Here is an 18,618-nt window from a genome sequence, read left to right as displayed (position 1 = left end):
ATCAGTGATCTTGCCTGCAGCAATTGTTACTAAGGAATTCTGATAGTGTTTTTCTCTTTCTCTTGTTTCTTCTACATTTATTAATTAGAATTCTCCAAAAGGAAGAGTTGTCTCTTCTCCTCCCATTTATTTATTAGTTCAATCATCTGTATCAGTCTGGACTCATGGGTATTTATTTTGTTCTCTGGGTTTTATAATCCCAAAGTATAATTATTTACCTTGTGACTCCCAGTTTTGGTCATTGGGAGCTCTTCTGAGTTTTCCACGTATGAGAAGATAGTCCAAGTTCATCTTGTATTTTCTTTGCTCCAGCCCTGTAATCACCCACTTCTTAGAATGTCCTGGTTCTTTTTACTTAAGAGTGGTATTTAGAAGCCATGGTCTGAGCCACTGGAGTATCAGTGGTTCTAGACCCACTCAGCATACAGAGCTAGGAAATATATGTATGTCTATTAACCCATGCATACATACATATCTGTATTTAATTTTATGTCTGTCTGTGTATGTTTATATTTTAAAAATCAAACAACAAAACCATAAGATTGTACTAATACATCTGAGTCCAATGCAGCACCAATAAACTTGTAACTTCTTTCTCTGATAGAAACCTGGCTCTCATTAACTACAATATATTTACTTATTTGTTATATATCTGCATTTTTTGATGAATGTAATTTACACTTGTGCTTCAGCAAAATTATCAGTGACTACATATTGAATTCTTTGGTTTGTTCTTAAATATTTGTGAAAACAAGAATCAACTGTATTTGTATCATAATGTAGGTAGAATCCTGTATACTATAAAGGCAACTTTAAGAAGTGAGTTTTACGAAGGATTTGGAAATCAAATGTGGTGTTATTTCTACCTTGATCTTTTGCCTAATTATGCATTTGGCCATTTATGTGTTCTAGTTATGTTCTTAAACAAGTTTAGATGTTTGTTAGATTTGTTTTGAAAACATTTTTTTTTTTTAAATAGGACTTAACTTGCAGAGTCAGTTTAATTTGGAAAATGTCACTGTTTTCAATACCAATGAACAGGAAAGCACACTGGGTCAGAAGGTGAGCGGATATGAAATCTTCTAACAGAATATATTTATGTTTGTTTTTGAGATAACTTGTGTAAGTAGGACTGCTAAACCATCCAAAATTTAAAAACCTTTAATTTTATTTCCAGTTATATAAAATATATATTTTGTGTAAAAAAACAAACAGTATAGAAATGTGTAAAACAGAAAGTGCAGCTACTCCATATTCCAAGACCCCAAAGATAACTACTCAATATTATCTATCTTTAAAGGACTCTTTGCGTATATATACAAACATATGTAATTTTTTTTCCAAAAAATGATGTCAGGCATTTAGATAATCTCTAACAGTAAAAAACTGGTAACAGCATTACTGTGAGTAGTATTGTGTCTCAATGCAAAATTATGCAGGGTTTTTCTTAAGATAAATCCAATTAGTAAAATTACTGGGTCAAATTATACGCATATGCATAAATATACCAGTGGTACATGGAGAATGCCTGTTTCCCCACAGCCTCACACCAACGTTGGGAATTACCAGTTTTTAAAAAATCTTTGCTTAAATATATATAATTGAAAAATAAGTCTTCTTTGTTTTAACTAACGTTTCCTTGATAATTCATAGAGTTGAAGAACTTGGGGTATTTTTATTGCAATTATAGTTTTCTTTGCATTGCCTATTCATAGACAATTTGCTCATTTTACTGTTGTCTTTTTCTTATTAATGGGTAGAAACTATATAGAATAGTTATTAATTCATTATCTACCATATATTGCAGATTTTTTCCCCTCAGTTTATCGTTTTTTTTTTAACTTTTTATGGTGCCTTTGCTGTATAGAACTTAAAAATTTGGATGTAGTATTAACGTTTGTTGGTCTTTTTTTGTTTGTTTGTTTCTGGTCTTGTTTCATGCTAAGAAAGGCTTCTACTCCACAAGATTATAAAAATCCCCTCTGTTTTCTTCTGATGCTTTTATGATATATGTTTATAGATACAGTTTTTTTATTCTTTAATCTAGCTGGTGTGTTAGGGTTTACGGTACATTGGGTTATAACTTTCTTTCCAAATGGTGAACCAGTTATCAGAACTCTTTGTTAAACAATCCATCATTCGCCCACTGAGTTTTAGAGGCATCGTCTATGAACAATTTTGTTTTTAAACATTATTTATGATATATCCAAAAGGTAGTCCAGAATTGGGAGATTTCTGGTACAGTCATCACTCTTCTTCTTTTGAGGACAAGTTTATAAAGCTTTAAAATTATTTATTAGCTGTAACTAATATCTCACTATAAGAGAATCCTACTACTTTAATGTAATTTATTCCTTAAAATGTAATCATAATGAATATGGAAATGATATTCACTTTGTTTAATTGTTTCCAGAGACTTATCTTTCACCTTTATATATCTTTTAGGTATACCCTGGACTATTCCATGTAAACTTGTTATTTTGAAATTTACATTATAGACTGAAAGTTCTTCCACCTTCAATCATCATGCTCTAAAGTTCCCAGATAGTAGGTGCTCCATGGTCAAATTAAATTTGCTTTAATTCAGTTTAAGTTAAGAGTTCTTAGTGCAGTTCTTGGAGTCTTTACTATGCTAATAATCTTCTCAATTCTCTAAGAGGTCATTGTGAATATTTCCTAAACACCATATTTTTTTAAATGCTGGTTTAAATCTTTCCAATATCTTCATGACCATCGTATATCATTGTACTGCTTTTGGGATTTTGGTGACCCCTGTTACTTAGAATTCCCATTGCCTTAAAGATTATAGATCTAGATAGTTACTGTGATCAGACTTCTCTAACATTGGTTGTCTGGCAGCATATGAGTAACCTATTATTTCATCATTTATCTACTGCCTGACAATTTCATGACAGGCTGTACATTTTTTTCAATTTAGCACACTGAGGATAGAGAAGAAGGAATGGATGTAGAAGAAGGTGAAATGGGAGATGATGAAGCTCCAACAACTTGGTGAGTTTTTAGAACTTAAACTGTCTTGATTTACAAAGATAATGCCCTAGTAACTTACCAAGTACTGGAATGTGGTTGAAGAACAAAGAGGAAGGAAGCTTTCATGTATATTACCTAAAATAATAAACCCTAAATCATGAGTGGGCTGTATCAGTTGGTTTCTAATTATATACCAACAACTCTGTTGTTTACACAGCCTACCTTATGCACATCCTTAAGATACGAAAAGCCAACCACAAGCAATCTCAGCAGCTCCTCCCCTTCTCCCTTCCATTGAAGTTTGTGGACCCAGTGTCTGTGGGTATTGGGCTGACTTTTAGTGAAATAGGAGGGATAAGAAACCTATCACTCACTTCCTCTCCCTTCCTTATGCTTGTCTCTGTTTCTTATCTCATCCTCTATTGTTCTGTGCTTTCTTGCAAAATAATTTCTTCCTAATGCTGGTTAGAAGCAATGAGGAAAAGAAAGTGAAGGTATGGAGGAAAACTTGCTTTCGCTGGCACTTTTTCAGGTGTCTGAGGCCTCAACAGTTACCGTCAATTGTAATTTGGAGAATTCCCATTATTACTCTCCAGAAGATCAAGAGGGGGTTCCTATTTCTGCCACCAGGGCTATAGTACAGGGAGATGTATTCCTGGCATCCCAGATTTCAAATCTGAACACATATCCCCACAGACACTTTGGAAATGGTACGGCCCCAGGCTTAATGCGAGTACTTCATTGTCATGTGACCATGAGCAAGTTACTTAACCTCCCTGCAACTCAGTTTCTACGTCTTTAAAATGAAATAATGCCACCCACCAGGTATAGTTGTGAGGATTAGAAGAGATGCTGATTGGAAATGGGCTGTTAAGGAACTTAGTCCTTGGTATCCTTATTGTTGCTGTAGTTGTTGATGTTGTATGTAGTGGTCTATGTAAAGTGCTTAGAACAGTGTCTGTTCAGTGTCTAGTATCTATTAATTAGCTATAATTATTATTATTTTTTAGAGACCTGTTTGTTCATGTACATTATGGACAGAGTAGGCTTTTGGGATCTGGCCTGAGTAACATAAGGGCCCTGGGCTAAGGCAGTAAGTAGACACTAAGACGGTGGGTCACCTGAGGTATGAACAGAGCCACTGCTCACTGCAGTCTTGTTTAGTTAGACTCTGCCTAAACCTGTATAGACAATTTAGCTTCATTTATTATGTTCATAACCTAGTCCCAGCTGCGGGAACATCACTTAAACAATACCTGACACAGCTGTTTCTCAGACTCTCACAGTCACTATTTTTGGAATGGAGAAAGAAAGTGTATAGTGAATTACTTTGTGACCAGCTGTGTCACCAAATTATCTTAGGCACTGTAATTTACAAAGCAGAACACATTATCTACCTATCTACAGTGTGAAGTCCAGTTCAGATTTTGCTCAGATACACCATTGAAAATTTTTGTGTTAAGAACAATTCCAATATGTATGGTCCTATAAAATAGCTCAGCATTTTAAAAATACATGTCAAGTTTTACATGGTTGAAAGTGATAAAACATTCTATTTTAGATAGTAGCTATCACCTTAATTTTTTGTTGTTTGCATGTAAAGTAAGAACTCAACATTTGCTTTATATGAATGAGTATAAAATCCAAAAGTTTCTGTGGAATGGTGAAAATGGAAGGTAAATTGCAGTGGGTTGGAAAATGAATGGAATATAAGAAAGTGGTAAGATTGAGTGGAGACAATGCTTTAAAGAAATATGGCTGTTCTAGTTTGCTAATGCTGCAGAATGCAAAACACCAGAGATGGATAGGCTTTTATAAAACGGGGGTTTATTTCGCTACACAGTTACAGTCTTAAGGCCACAAAGTGTCCAAGGCAAAACATCAGCAACCGGTCACCTTCACCGGAGGATGGCCAATGGCGTCCGGAAAACCTCTGCTAGCTGGGAAGGTAGCCGGCGTCTGCTCCAAAGCTCCGGCCTCAAAACGGCTTTCTCCCAGGACGGTCCTCTCTAGCAAGCTTGCTCCTCTTCAAAACATCACTCCCAGCTGCACTCTCTTTCCTCTTTGAGTCAGCTCATTTATATAGCTCCACTGATCAAGGCCCACCCCGAATGGGTGGGGCCACGCCTCCATGGGAACAACTTATCAAAATTATCACCGACAGCTGGGTGGGGCACACTCCAAGCAAATCCAACCAGCACCCAAGGGTCTGCCCCACACAAGACCACAAAGATAATGGCATTTGGGGAACACAATACATTCAAACCGGCACAATGGCCATGGAGAAAAACAGCAGAGGGGGCAGCATGTAGAGGAGGATTTTAAAAAAAATGTATTACTATCACAACTATTAAAATTTCCTAACAGTAATCCATTAATACTACTTTAAAATTTACTTTGTGAGGTACCTCAAACACATACCAGGCCAATTAAAGATAAAACGAGACAGATCAGAAGCCTTTACAGGTGGGAGATAATAATAGCAACTTGGAATAAAATCATTGTTGGTATCAAGCATTAAATTAGATGTGAGCTTCCTGGCAATTGAGATAAAATGGGACATATAGTAACATCATTCTCATTCTTTGATTAGAGGTAGCCTTCTATTTTTCTTAAGAGACAAACTTTCCTATTACTCCATTTCATGAGCTGTTTATTATATTCATCTTTATATGTGGTAACCGAGTAACATTTTATATGGGTATATATATATATCTCAAAAGCAGTTTTATTATGTATATGGAGCTACACAAGTATTGGTTATGGTATTTTTTATATTATTTCATATAAAATAGTATATTTTATTTAGATACTGCTTTTTCTTTTACAGTTTATTTTCACATTTTGAAAAATGTTCTATGATTTTAAAATTTGATCCATAGAAAACTCAGACACATAATCTTATCGTAAATTGTTGAAGCTGCTTTTATTGTAGAGAGAAGTTTATATTCAAATAATTGTTTTCCTGTGATCAGAGGCGGCGGACTGGGGAAGAGTTAAAAAAGAATAAAAGTTAACATGCTTGTAGACTCTGAAATACTGCTATTTCTTGATAAAACTTTGGGAGGAGCTAGATGTTAGTCAATTCAAGATTGTCAGTATTCTTCATTATTGATTTAAAGCAAGATCCACTGCTTTAGTTATTAGTTTCTGCTCCAGCAAAGTTAGCATTCCTTTATCAAAATTAAAACATACTGCTTATGTTTTTCCCCAGGCAAGTGGCCACTGTATCTTCATGTGAACCAGTAATACCCACAACTGGGGCAATTTTTTGTTGTTGTTTATTTTGTCTATTTTTTGGTCCCTCTCTTTTTTTTTAATGCATTTTAATTGAGATGTAATCACCTAACATACAGTCCTACAAAGTGTACAATCAGTTGTTCGCAGTGTCATCATATAGTTGTGCATTCATCACTACAGTCAATTGTTGAACATTTTCATTACTCCAAAAAATAAAATACAAATTAAAATAAAAAAGATCATTCAAAATATCCCATTCTCCACCTCCCCCACATTGTTCATTGACTTTTTTCTTTTAATATAGTTTAATTGAGATATAGTCACACACCCTACAGTCATCCACAGTGTACACTCAGTTATTCACAGCACCATCGTACATTTGTGCATTATCACCAGAATCAATTTTTGAACATTTTCCTTACTCCAAAATAAAAAGCAAAAAACACCCAAATCTTTCCATCCCCTCCATCCTACCCTATTCTTCATTTAATTTTTGTCCCCATCTTTCCACTCTTTTGTCCATACACTGGATAAAGGGAGTGCTAGCCACAAGGTTTTCACAGTCACACAACCACACTGCAAGCTACATAGTTATATAATCGTCTTCAAGAATCAAGGTCACTGGGTTACAGTTCGACAGCTTCAGGTATTTCCCTCTAGCCATTCCAATACACTGAAAACTAAAAAGTGATATCTGTATAGTGTCTTAAGAATACCCTCCAGAATGACCTCTCGACTGCCTTTGAAATTTCTCAGCCACTGGAACCTTATTTTGTTTAATCTCTCTCATCTCTCTTCCCCCTTTTGGTCAAGAAGATCTTCTCAGTCCCACAGTGCTGGATCCAGGCTCGTTCCCAGGAGCATTTCCTGTGTTGCCAGGGGGATTTACACCCACGAGAGTCATATCCCACATGGGGAGGGTAGTGAGTTTATCTGCTGAGCAGGCTTAGAGAGAGAAGGGGCCACACCTGAGCAAAAAAGAGGCTCTCTGGAGGGGACTCCTGGGCACAATTATAAGTAGGCTTAGCGTCTCCCTTGCAGCAACTAACCTCACAAGGGAGAGCCCCCAGATCGAGAGTTCGGCCCACTAAATTGGCAGTCCTCAATGTTGGTGGGAAAATCAGCAATAACCCAGGTGGGGAAGTCCAATATTTCTGCATTTCTCCCCAGTTCCTTGGGGGGCCCTGCAAATAACACTTTTACTCTCTGCCCATATCACTCTGGGATGCATCGGGATTTCACCCCAGCCTGTACAAACTCACCAAATCCCACTTCCCATGCACCTCTGCATACACCTATGGTGCTAAAACTAACTGATCATACAGGTTAGATTATCTAGTGAGCTACAGAAAATATAGATCCTGGACAGATAAACATTTCTTCCCTTGGTCTTGCACAAAAGTTGTAGTTTTAAAACCTAGTCAGTATTGTCCTTTACCCTTGGGCCTGATTTGCCTTAGTCCTAACCAGATCCTCTTCGTTCATATCTCTAATTGAAATCTGAAGTCTTTTTCAGTTCTTTCAACAGTTGCCATATGGGGTAATACTGACATTTGTAGCTGCCAAGCTCTAGCTCTGAGTCTCGGGTGTCTCACAGACACCCAAAATTCCAGAGACTGACCAGGTTATACACAAGGAGCTCAGAATCTCAGGATTTAGAGATAGCCTTTACAACTCAGGAATAGATGTGACTGCTGTAAGACTTACAATCTAGGGACCATTGCAATAAGCTGATAAGCTGTGCCCTAAGATTCAGTTCTCCAAGTTTACATATTATAGTAGCCCATATTAGTGAGGCTTTATAATGTTCTCTCATTTCTGACATGCTTCACTCAAAATGCTGTACTCAAGATCCAGTAACCTAGTTGCATGTCTCACAGCTTCCTTCCTTCCTGTAGCCTCTCAATATTCTGTTGTATGCAAACACCACAGTTCACCATTCTGTTCATCAGTGTACTTCTTAGGCCACCTCCATCCATTGCAAATCGTGAATACACCAGTATTGATATACACCAGTGTATAAATGTCCATTCATGTCCCTGCTCTCTAATCTTCCAAGTATATACCCCATAATGAGGTTGCAGGACCTGTGACACCCACATACCTAGCTTCTTGTGGAACCACCACACTGTGCTCCAGATAGGCTACACCATTCTACTTCCCCATCAACAGTGAATACATACATCTTTCTCCCCAAGTTCTCTCCAGCGCTTGTGTCCCTCTGTTTATTTTTTTCCCGTGCAATTTTATAGGGATACATTCAAATACCATACAGTCATTCGCAGTGTACAATCAGTTGTTTACAGTATCATCATATAGTTGTGCATTTGTCACCTCAGTTAGCACTTACACATATTCATTACTCAAAAAAAGAATTGAAACAAAAGAATAATAAAAAGGATAAAAAGAAAAGTAAAAATAAAATAAAATACAGCAATAAGGTCAGTCAACAACACCACTACCAAGAATCCTGTACCCCTCCTGTTTTAGTTTGCTAATGCTGCCAGAATGCAAAACACCAGAGATGGATTGGCTTTTATAAAGGGGGTTTATTTGGTTACACAGTTACAGTCTTAAGGACATAAAGTGTCCAAGGTAACACATCAGCAATCGGGTACCTTCGCTAGAGGATGGCCCGTGGTGTCCGGAAAACCTCTGTTAGCTGGGAAGGCATGTGGCTGGCGTCTGCTCCAAAGTTCTGGTTTCAAAATGGCTTTCTCCCAGGACATTCCTCTCTAGGCTGCAGTTCCTCAAAAACGTCCCTCTTAGTTGCACTTGGGGTATTTGTCCTCTCTTAGCTTCTCTGGAGCAAGAGTCTGCTTCCAACAGCCATCTTCAAAATGTCTCTCATCTGCAGCTCCTGTGCTTTCTTCAACGTGTCCTTCTTGGCTGTAGCTCCTCTTCAAAATGTCACTCACAGCTGCATTGAGTTCCTTCTGTTTGTCAGCCCATTTATATGGCTCCACTGATCAAGGCCCACCCTGAATGGGTGGGGCCACACCTCCATGGAAATTATCTCTTCAGGGTTATCACCTATAGTTGGGTGGGTCACATTTCCATACAGACAACCTAATGCAAATGTTCCAACTTAATCCCCACTAATATGTCTGCCTCACAAGATTGCATCAAAGAATGTGGCTTTTTCTGGGGGACATAATACATTCAAACCAGCACACCTCCTTTACACCTCACTCTCTCAAACATTTAGCTTTGGTATATTACCTTTGTTACATTTATTGGGAGTATATTACAATGTTACTGTTAACCCCAGACTCCAGTTGCATTGATTATATTTTTTCCCCAATACCATCCCTTTTTCAACACCTTGCAAGGTTAACATTCATTTTTTCTCCCACATATAAAAACATTTTACGTTTGTATATTCAGTCACCATCACTGACCACTCTTAGGTTTCACTAAGTTACACAGTCCCAGTCTTTATTGTCCATCCTTCCTTCTGGTATTATACATGCCCCCAGCCCTCCTTTTTCAACTTTACTCACAGACACCTTTGTCCAGTGTACCTACAATACTGTGCTACCATCACACAGCACTGCACTTTCCATTTCTGGATGTACACAGTCAATTCTGTTGAACATTCTGTAATCCTTCAGCATCAAATGCCCGATCTCTACTATCTTTCCATCTTCTGATAACCTGTGTTCTCAGTTTTAAATCTCGAAATTTGTTCATTAATGTTAGTTCATATTAGTGAGGCCATACAGTATTTGTCCTTTTGTTTCTGGCTAACTTCGCTCAGGGTTCATCCACGTTATTATATGTTGCGTGACTTTTTTCTGTCTTACAGCTGTGTAATATTTCATTGTGTGTATAACCACAGTTGGTTTATCCACTCATCTGTTGATGGATGTCTGGGCTGTTTCCATCTGTTGGCAGTTATGAATAATGCCTCTGTAAACATCGGTTTACAAATGTCTGTTTGTGTCTTAGCTTTCAATTCCTCTGAGTATATGCCTAGTAATGGAATTGCTGGATCATATGGCAATTTGATTCTGTTTTGATTTATTGATATGGTTTATTACATTAATTGATTTTCTTATGTTGCGCCAGCCTTGCATGCCTGGAATAAGTCCCACTTGATCATGGTGTATAATTTTTTTAATGTGCTGCTGGATTGAATTTTTATTTTGTTGCGAATTTTTGCATCTATATTCATTAAAGAGATTGGTCTATAATTTTCTTTTCTTTTTTTTTTTGTATCTTTGTCTGACTTTGGTATTAGGGTGATGTTGGCTTCATAGAATGAGTTAGGTAGCTTTCCCTCCTCTTTAGTGTTTTTGAAGAGTTTGAGCAGGATTGGTACTATTTCTTTCTTGAATGTTTGGTAGAATTCACATGTGAAGCCATCTGGTCCTGGACTTTTCTTCTTGGGAGTTTTTTTTTTTTTTTTTTTTTTTAAATTAAATTCAGTTTTATTGAAATATATTTACATACCATACAGTCATCCATGGTGTACAATCAGCTGTTCACGGTATGATCATATAGTTACGCATTCATCACCACAGTCTATTTCTGAACATTTTCCTTACATCGGAAAGAATCAGAATAAGAATAAAAAATAAAAGTAAAAAAAAAAACACCCAAACCATCCCACCTGTCCCACCCTATTTTTCATTTAGTTTTTGTCCCCATTTTTCTACTTTCTTGGGAGCTTTTTGATGACTGACTCAATCTCTTTACTTGTGATTGGTTTGTTGAGGTTGCTGTTTCTTCTTGAGTAAATGTTCGTTGTTCATACTTTTCTAGGAAGTTGTCCATTTCATCTAAGTTGTCTAATTTATTAACATATAGTTGCTCATAGCATCCTCTCATTATCTCCTTTATTTCTGCAGAGGCAGTAGTTATGTCCCCCTTCCCATTTCTGATAGTGTTTATTTGCATCCGCTGTCTGTTTTTGTTGTTGTTGGCTTAGCTAAGGGTCCATGGATTTTATTGATTTTTTCAAAGAACCAACTTCTGGTTTTGTTGATTCTCTATTGTTTTCCTGTTCTCAATTTCATTAATTTCTGCTCTAACCTTTGTTATTTCTTTCCTTCTGTTTGCTTTGGGGTTAGTTTGCTGTTCTTTCTGTAGTTCCTCTAGGTGACCAGTTAATTCCTCAAATTATTTCTCTTTCTTCTCTTTTAATATAGGCATTTAGGGCAATAAATTTCCCTTTCAGCTCCACCTTTGCTGCATCCCGTAAGTTTTGATATTTTGTGTTTTCACTTTCATTTGCCTCAAGGTATTTACTAATTTATCTTGTAATTTCTTCCTTTACCCACTGATTGTCTAAGAGTGTGTTACTTAGCCTCCATACATTTGTGAATTTTCCAACCTTCTGCCTGTTACTGATTTTCACCTTCATTCCATTATAATATGAAAAGATGTTTAGTATAATATCAATTCTTTTAAATTTGTTGAGACTTGTTTTATGACCCAACATGTGGTCAACCCTATAGAATGATCCAAACAGCGCTTTAGAAAAATTTGTATCCTGCTTTTCTGGGGTGTCGTGTTCTATAAAAGTCTGTCAAGTCTAGATCTTTTATTGTACGATTCAAGATTTCTGTTTCCTTATTTATCCTCTGTCTAGATGTTCTAGCCATTGATGACATTGGTATATTGAAGTCTCCAACTGTTATTGCAAAAGTGTTGCTTCTCCCTTCAGTTTTGACAGTTTGCCTCATATATTTCGGGGCACTCTGACTCGGTGCATAAATATTTATGATTGTCACGTTTTCTTGATGAATTTCCCCTTTTATTAATATACAGTGTTCTTCTTTGCTCTTGTTTTACTTTTGAAGTCTAGTTTGTCTGATATTAATATAGCTACTCCTGCTTTTTTCTGGCTGCTGTTTGCTTGATATATCTTTTTCCTCCCTTTCACTTTCAGCCTATTTTTGTCCTTGTGTCTAAAGTGAGTTTCTTGTAGACAGCATATAGATGGGTCTTGTTTTTTAATCCATTCTGCCAGTCTATGTCTTTTTTTTTTATCTTCATTTTATTGAGATATATTCACATACCACGCAGTCATACAAAACAAATCGTACTTTCGATTGTTTACAGTACCATTACATAGTTGTACATTCATCACCTAAATCAATCCCTGACACCTTCGTTAGCACACACACAAAAATAACAAGAATAATAATTAGAGTGAAAAAGAGCAATTGAAGTAAAAAAGAACACTGGGTACCTTTGTCTGTTTGTTCCTTCTCCTATTTTTCTACTCATCAATCCATAAACTAGACAAAGTGGAGTGTGGTCCTTATGGCTTTCCCAATCCCATTGTCACCCCTCATAAGCTACATTTTTATACAACTGTCTTCGAGATTCATGGGTTCTGGGTTGTAGTTTGATAGTTTCAGGTATCCACCACCAGCTACACCAATTCTTTTTTTTTTCCTTTTTTTAAATTTTATTTTATTTTATTTTTTTTATCATCATCATTTTATTGAGATATATTCACATACCACGCAGTCATACAAAACAAATTGTACTTTCGATTCTTTACAGTACCATTACATAGTTGTACATTCATCACCTAAATCAATCCCTGACACCTTCATTAGCATAAACACAAAAATAACAAGAATAATAAAGTGAAAAAGAGCAATTGAAGTAAAAAAGAACACTGGGTACCTTTGTCTGTTTGTTCCTTCTCCTATTTTTCTACTCATCCATCCATAAACTAGACAAAGTGGAGTGTGGTCCTTATGGCTTTCCCAATCCCATTGTCACCCCTCATAAGCTACATTTTTATACAGCTGTCTTCGAGATTCATGGGTTCTGGGTTGTAGTTTGATAGTTTCAGGTATCCACCACCAGCTACCCCAATTCTTTAGAACCTAAAAAGGGTTGTCTAAGGTGTGCATAAGAGTGCCCACCAGAGTGACCTCTCGGCTCGTTTTGGAATCTCTCTGTCACTGAAGGTTATTTCATTTCCTTTCACATCCCCCTTTTGGTCAAGAAGATGTTCTCCGTCCCATGATGCTGGGTCTACATTCCTCCCCGGGAGTCATATTCCACGTTGCCAGGGAGATTCACTCCCCTGGTACACCAATTCTTTAGAACCTAAAAAGGGTTGTCTAAAGTGTGCATAAGAGTGCCCACCAGAGTGACCTCTCGGCTCCTTTTGGAATCTCTCTGCCACTGAAGCTTACTTCATTTCGTTTCACATCCCCCTTTTGGTCAAGAAGATGTTCTCCGTCCCACGATGCCAGGTCTACATTCCTCCCCGGGAGTCATATTCCACGTTGCCAGGGAGATTCACTCCCCTGGGTGTCTGATCCCACGTAGGGGGGAGGGCAGTGATTTCACCTTTCAAGTTGGCTTAGCCAGAGAGAGAGGGCCACATCTGACCAACAAAGAGGCATTCGGGAGGAGGCTCTTAGGCACAACCATAGGGAGGCCTAGCCTCTCCTTTGCAGCAACCATCTTCCCAGGGGTAAAACCTATGGTAGAGGGCTCAACCCATCAAACCACCAGTCCCCTATGTCTGTGGTCATGTTAGCAACCATGGAGGTGGGGTAGGCCAATACCCCTGCATTCTCCACAGGCTTCTCAAGGGGGCACTACATATTTTTTTTCCTTGTTTTTCTTTTTTTTTTTTAACTTTCCTTTCTTTTTTAAATCAACTGTATGAAAAAAAAGTTAAAAAGAAAACAAACATACAATAAAAGAACATTTCAAAGAGACCATAACAAGGGAGTAAGAAAAAGACAACTAACCTAAGATAACTGCTTAACTTCCAACATGTTCCTACTTTACCCCAAGAAAGTTACCTAATATAGCAACATTTCTGTGAACTTGTTCCTACTATATCCATCAGAAATTAACAGACCATAGTCATTCCTGGGCATCCCCAGAACGTTAAATAGCTTATCTGTTCTTCTTGGATTATTGTTCCCCCTTCCTTAATTGCTCTCTATTGCTAGTTCCCCTACATTCTACCTTATAAACCATTTGTTTTACATTTTTCAAAGTTCACGTTAGTGGTAGCATATAATATTTCTCTTTTTGTGCCTGGCTTATTTCGCTCAGCATTATGTCTTCAAGGTTCATCCATGTTGTCATATGTTTCACGAGATCGTTCCTTCTTACTGCCGTGTAGTATTCCATCGTGTGTATATACCACATTTTATTTCTCCACTCATCTGTTGAAGGACATTTGGGTTGTTTCCATCTCTTGGCAACTGTGAATAATGCTGCTATGAACATTGGCGTGCAGATATCTGTTCGTGTCACTGCTTTCCGAACTTCCGGGTATATACCGAGAAGTGCAATCGCTGGATCGAATGGTAACTCTATATCTAGTTTTCTAAGGAACTGCCAGACTGACTTCCAGAGTGGCTGAACCATTATACAGTCCCACCAACAGTGAATAAGAGTTCCAATTTCTCCACATCCCCTCCAGCATTTGTAGTTTCCTGTTTGTTTAATGGCAGCCATTCTAACCGGTGTTAGATGGTATCTCATTGTGGTCTTAATTTGCATCTCTCTAATAGCTAGTGAAGCTGAACATTTTTTCATGTGTTTCTTGGCCATTTGTATTTCCTCTTCAGAGAACTGTCTTTTTATATCTTTTGCCCATTTTATAATTGGGCTGTCTGTACTATTGTCATTGAGTTGTAGGATTTCTTTATATATGCAAGATATCAGTCTTTTGTCAGATACATGGTTTCCAAAAATTTTTTCCCATTGAGTTGGCTGCCTCTTTACCTTTTTGAGAAATTCCTTTGAGGTGCAGAAACTTCTAAGCTTGAGGAGTTCCCATTTATCTATTTTCTCTTTTGTTGCTTGTGCTTTGGGTGTAAAAGTCTAGGAAGTGGGCGCCTAATACAAAGTCTTGAAGATGTTTTCCTACATTATCTTTTAGGAGTTTTATGGTACTTTCTTTTATATTGAGATCTTTGGTCCATTTTGAGTTAATTTTTGTGTAGGGGGGGAGGTAGGGGTCCTCTTTTATTCTTTTGGATATGGATATCCAACTCTCCCAGCCCCATTTGTTGAAAAGACCATTATGACTCGGTTCAGTGACTTTGGGGGCCTTATCAAAGATCAGTCAGCCATAGATCTGAGGGTCTCTCTCCGAATTCTCAATTCGATTCCATTGATCTTTATGTCTATCTTTGTGCCAGTACCATGCTGTTTTGGCAACTGTGGCTTTATAATAAGCTTCAAAGTCAGGGAGTGTAAGTCCTCCCACTTGGTTTTTCTTTTTTAGAGTGTCTTTAGCAATTCGAGGCATCTTCCCTTTCCAAATAAATTTGATAACTAGATTTTCCAAGTCTGCAAAGTAGGTTGTTGGAATTTTGATTGGGATTGCATTGAATCTGTAGATGAGTTTGGGTAGAATTGACATCTTAATGACATTTAGTCTTCCTATCCATGAACATGGAATATTTTTCCATCTTTTAAGGTTCCCTTCTATTTCTTTTAGTAGAGTTATGTAGTTTTCTTTGTATAGGTCTTTTACATCTTTGGTTAAGTTGATTCCTAGGTACTTGATTTTTTTTAGTTGCTATTGAAAATGGTATCTTTTTCTTGAGTGTCTCTTCAGTTTGTTCATTTCTAGCATATAGAAACATTACTGACTTATGTGCATTAATCTTGTATCCCGCTACTTTGCTAAATTTGTTTATTAGCTCTAGTAGCTGTATTGTCGATTTCTCAGAGTTTTCTAGATATAAGATCATATCATCTGCAAACAATGACAGTTTTACTTCTTCTTTTCCAATTTGGATGCCTTTTATTTCTTTGTCTTGCCGGATTGCCCTGGCTAGCACTTCCAGCACAATGTTGAATAACAGTGGTGACAGCGGGCATCCTTGTCTTGTTCCTGATCTTAGAGGGAAGGCTTTCAGTCTCTCACCATTGAGTACTATGCTGGCTGTGGGTTTTTCATATATGCTCTTTATCATGTTGAGGAAGTTTCCTTCAATTCCTACCTTTTGAAGTGTTTTTATCAAAAAGGGATGTTGGATTTTGTCAAATGCTTTTTCAGCATCTATTGAGATGATCAATTGATTTTTCCCTTTTGACTTGTTAATGTGTTGTAATACATTGATTGATTTTCTTATGTTGAACCATCCTTGCATGCCTGGAATGAACCCCACTTGGTCATGGTGTGTGATTTTTTTAATGTGTCTTTGGATTCGATTTGCAAGTATTTTGTTGAGGATTTTTGCATCTATATTCATTAGGGAGATTGGCCGGTAGTTTTCCTTTTTTGTAGCATCTTTGCCTGGTTTTGGTATTAAATTGATGTTAGCTTCATAAAATGAGTTAGGTAGTGTTCCATTTTCTTCAATGTTTTGAAAGAGTTTGAGTAAGATTGGTTTCAGTTCTTTCTGGAAAGTTTGGTAGAATTCCCCTGTGAAGCCATCTGGCCCTGGGCATTTATTTGTGCGAAGATTTTTGATGACTGATTGGATCTCTTTGCTTGTGATGGGTTGGTTGAGGTCTTCTATTTCTTCTCTGGTCAGTCTAGGTTGTTCATATGTTTCCAGGAAATTGTCCATTTCTTCTACATTATCCAGTTTGTTGCCATACAGTTGTTCATAATATCCTCTTATAATTTTTTTAATTTCTTCAGGATCTGCAGTTATGTCACCTTTTTCATTCATTATTTTGTTTATATGGGTCTTCTCTCTTTTTGATTTTGTCAGTCTAGCTAGGGGCTTGTCAATCTTGTTGATCTTCTCAAAGAACCAACTTTTGGTGATATTTATCCTCTATTGTTTTTTTGTTCTCTATGTCATTTATTTCTGCTTTAATCCTTGTTATTTCTTTTCTTGTACTTGGTTTAGGATTGGTTTGCTGTTCATTTTCTGGCTTCTTCAGTTGATCCATTAGTTCTTTGATTTTGGCTCTTTCTTCCTTTTTAATATATGTGTTTAGTGCTATAAATTTCCCCCTCAGCACTGCTTTTGCTGCATCCCATAGGTTTTGGTATGTTGTGTTCTCATTTTCATTCGTCTCTATATATTCAGCAATTTCTCTTGCTATTTCTTCTTTAACCCGCTGATTGTTTAGGAGTGTGTTGTTTAACCTCCAGGTATTTGTGAATTTTCTAAGTCTCTGATGGTTATTGACTTCTAATTGTATTCCATTGTGGTCAGAGAATGTGCTTTGAATAATTTCAATCTTTTTAAATTTATTGAGGCTTGTTTTATGTCCCAGCATATGATCTATTCTGGAGAAAGTTCCGTGAGCACTAGAAAAGTATGTGTATCCTGGTGATTTGGGATGTAATGTCCTGTATATGTCTGTTAAATCTAATTCATTTATGAGATTGTTTAGGTTTTCAGTTTCCTTATTGGTCTTCTGTCTGGTTGATCTATCTATAGGAGAGAGTGATGTGTTGAAGTCTCCCACAATTATTGTGGAAACATCAATTGCTTCCTTTAGTTTTGCCAGTGTTTCTCTCATGTATTTTGTGGCACCTTGATTGGGTGCATAGACATTTACGATTGTTATTTCTTCTTGCTGAATTGCCCCTTTTATTAGTATGTAGTGGCCTTCTTTGTCTCTCAAAACATCCCTGCATTTGAAGTCTATTTTATCTGAGATTAATATTGCTACACCTGCTTTCTTTTGGCTGTAGCTTGCATGAAATATTTTTTTCCATCCTTTCACTTTCAGTTTCTTTGTGTCCCTGTGTCTAAGATGAGTCTCTTGTATGCAACATATTGATGGTTCATTTTTTTTGATCCATTCTGCGAATCTATATCTTTTAATTGGGGAGTTTAATCCATTTACATTCAACGTTATAACCGTGAAGGCATTTCTTGAATCAGCCATCTTATCCTTTGGTTTATGTTTGTCATATTTTTCCCCTCTGTCTATTAATATCCTTTATTGTACCCATACCGAATCTCTTTAGTACTGAACCTTTCTCCAAGTCTCTCTGTCCTTTCTTTGTTTCTCTGTCTGTAGGGCTCCCTTGAGTATCTCCAGTAGTGCAGGTCTCTTGTTAGCAAATTCTCTCAGCATTTGTTTGTCTGTGAAAAATTTAAGCTCTCTCAAATTTGAAGGAGAGCTTTGCTGGATAAAGTATTCTTGGCTGGAAATTTTTCTCCCTCAGAATTTTAAATATATCGTGCCACTGCCTTCTCGCCTCCATGGTGGCTGCTGAGTAGTCACTACTTAGTCTTATGCTGTTTCCTTTGTATGTGGTGAATTGCTTTTCTCTTGCTGCTTTCAGAACTTGCTCCTTCTCTTCTGTGTTTGACAGTGTGATCAGTATATGTCTCGGTGTGGGTTTATTTGGATTTATTCTATTTGTAGTTCGCTGAGCATTTATGATTTGTGTATTTATGTTGTTTAGAAGATCTGGGAAGTTTTCCCCAACAATTTCTTTGAATACTCTTCCTAGACCTT

The 18,618-nt window shown here is 37.1% G+C and overlaps 1 protein-coding gene across 1 annotated transcript in view; it reads left to right on the top strand.

Moving 5' to 3' along the window:
* Window positions 1-18,618, top strand: part of THOC1 (THO complex 1) — a 95,830-nt gene that overhangs the window by 26,324 nt on the left and 50,888 nt on the right. The window contains exons 8-9 of the mRNA XM_037805512.1: window positions 980-1,062; window positions 2,939-3,012. Of these exons, the coding sequence (XP_037661440.1) occupies window positions 980-1,062; window positions 2,939-3,012 (157 nt within the window). The remainder of the gene's footprint in view (window positions 1-979; window positions 1,063-2,938; window positions 3,013-18,618) is intronic.

Source organism: Choloepus didactylus, chromosome 16 (genome assembly GCF_015220235.1).
Source record: "Choloepus didactylus isolate mChoDid1 chromosome 16, mChoDid1.pri, whole genome shotgun sequence".
NCBI classification, from domain to species: domain Eukaryota; kingdom Metazoa; phylum Chordata; class Mammalia; order Pilosa; family Megalonychidae; genus Choloepus; species Choloepus didactylus.
This window is presented reverse-complemented; position numbering and strand designations above follow the sequence as displayed.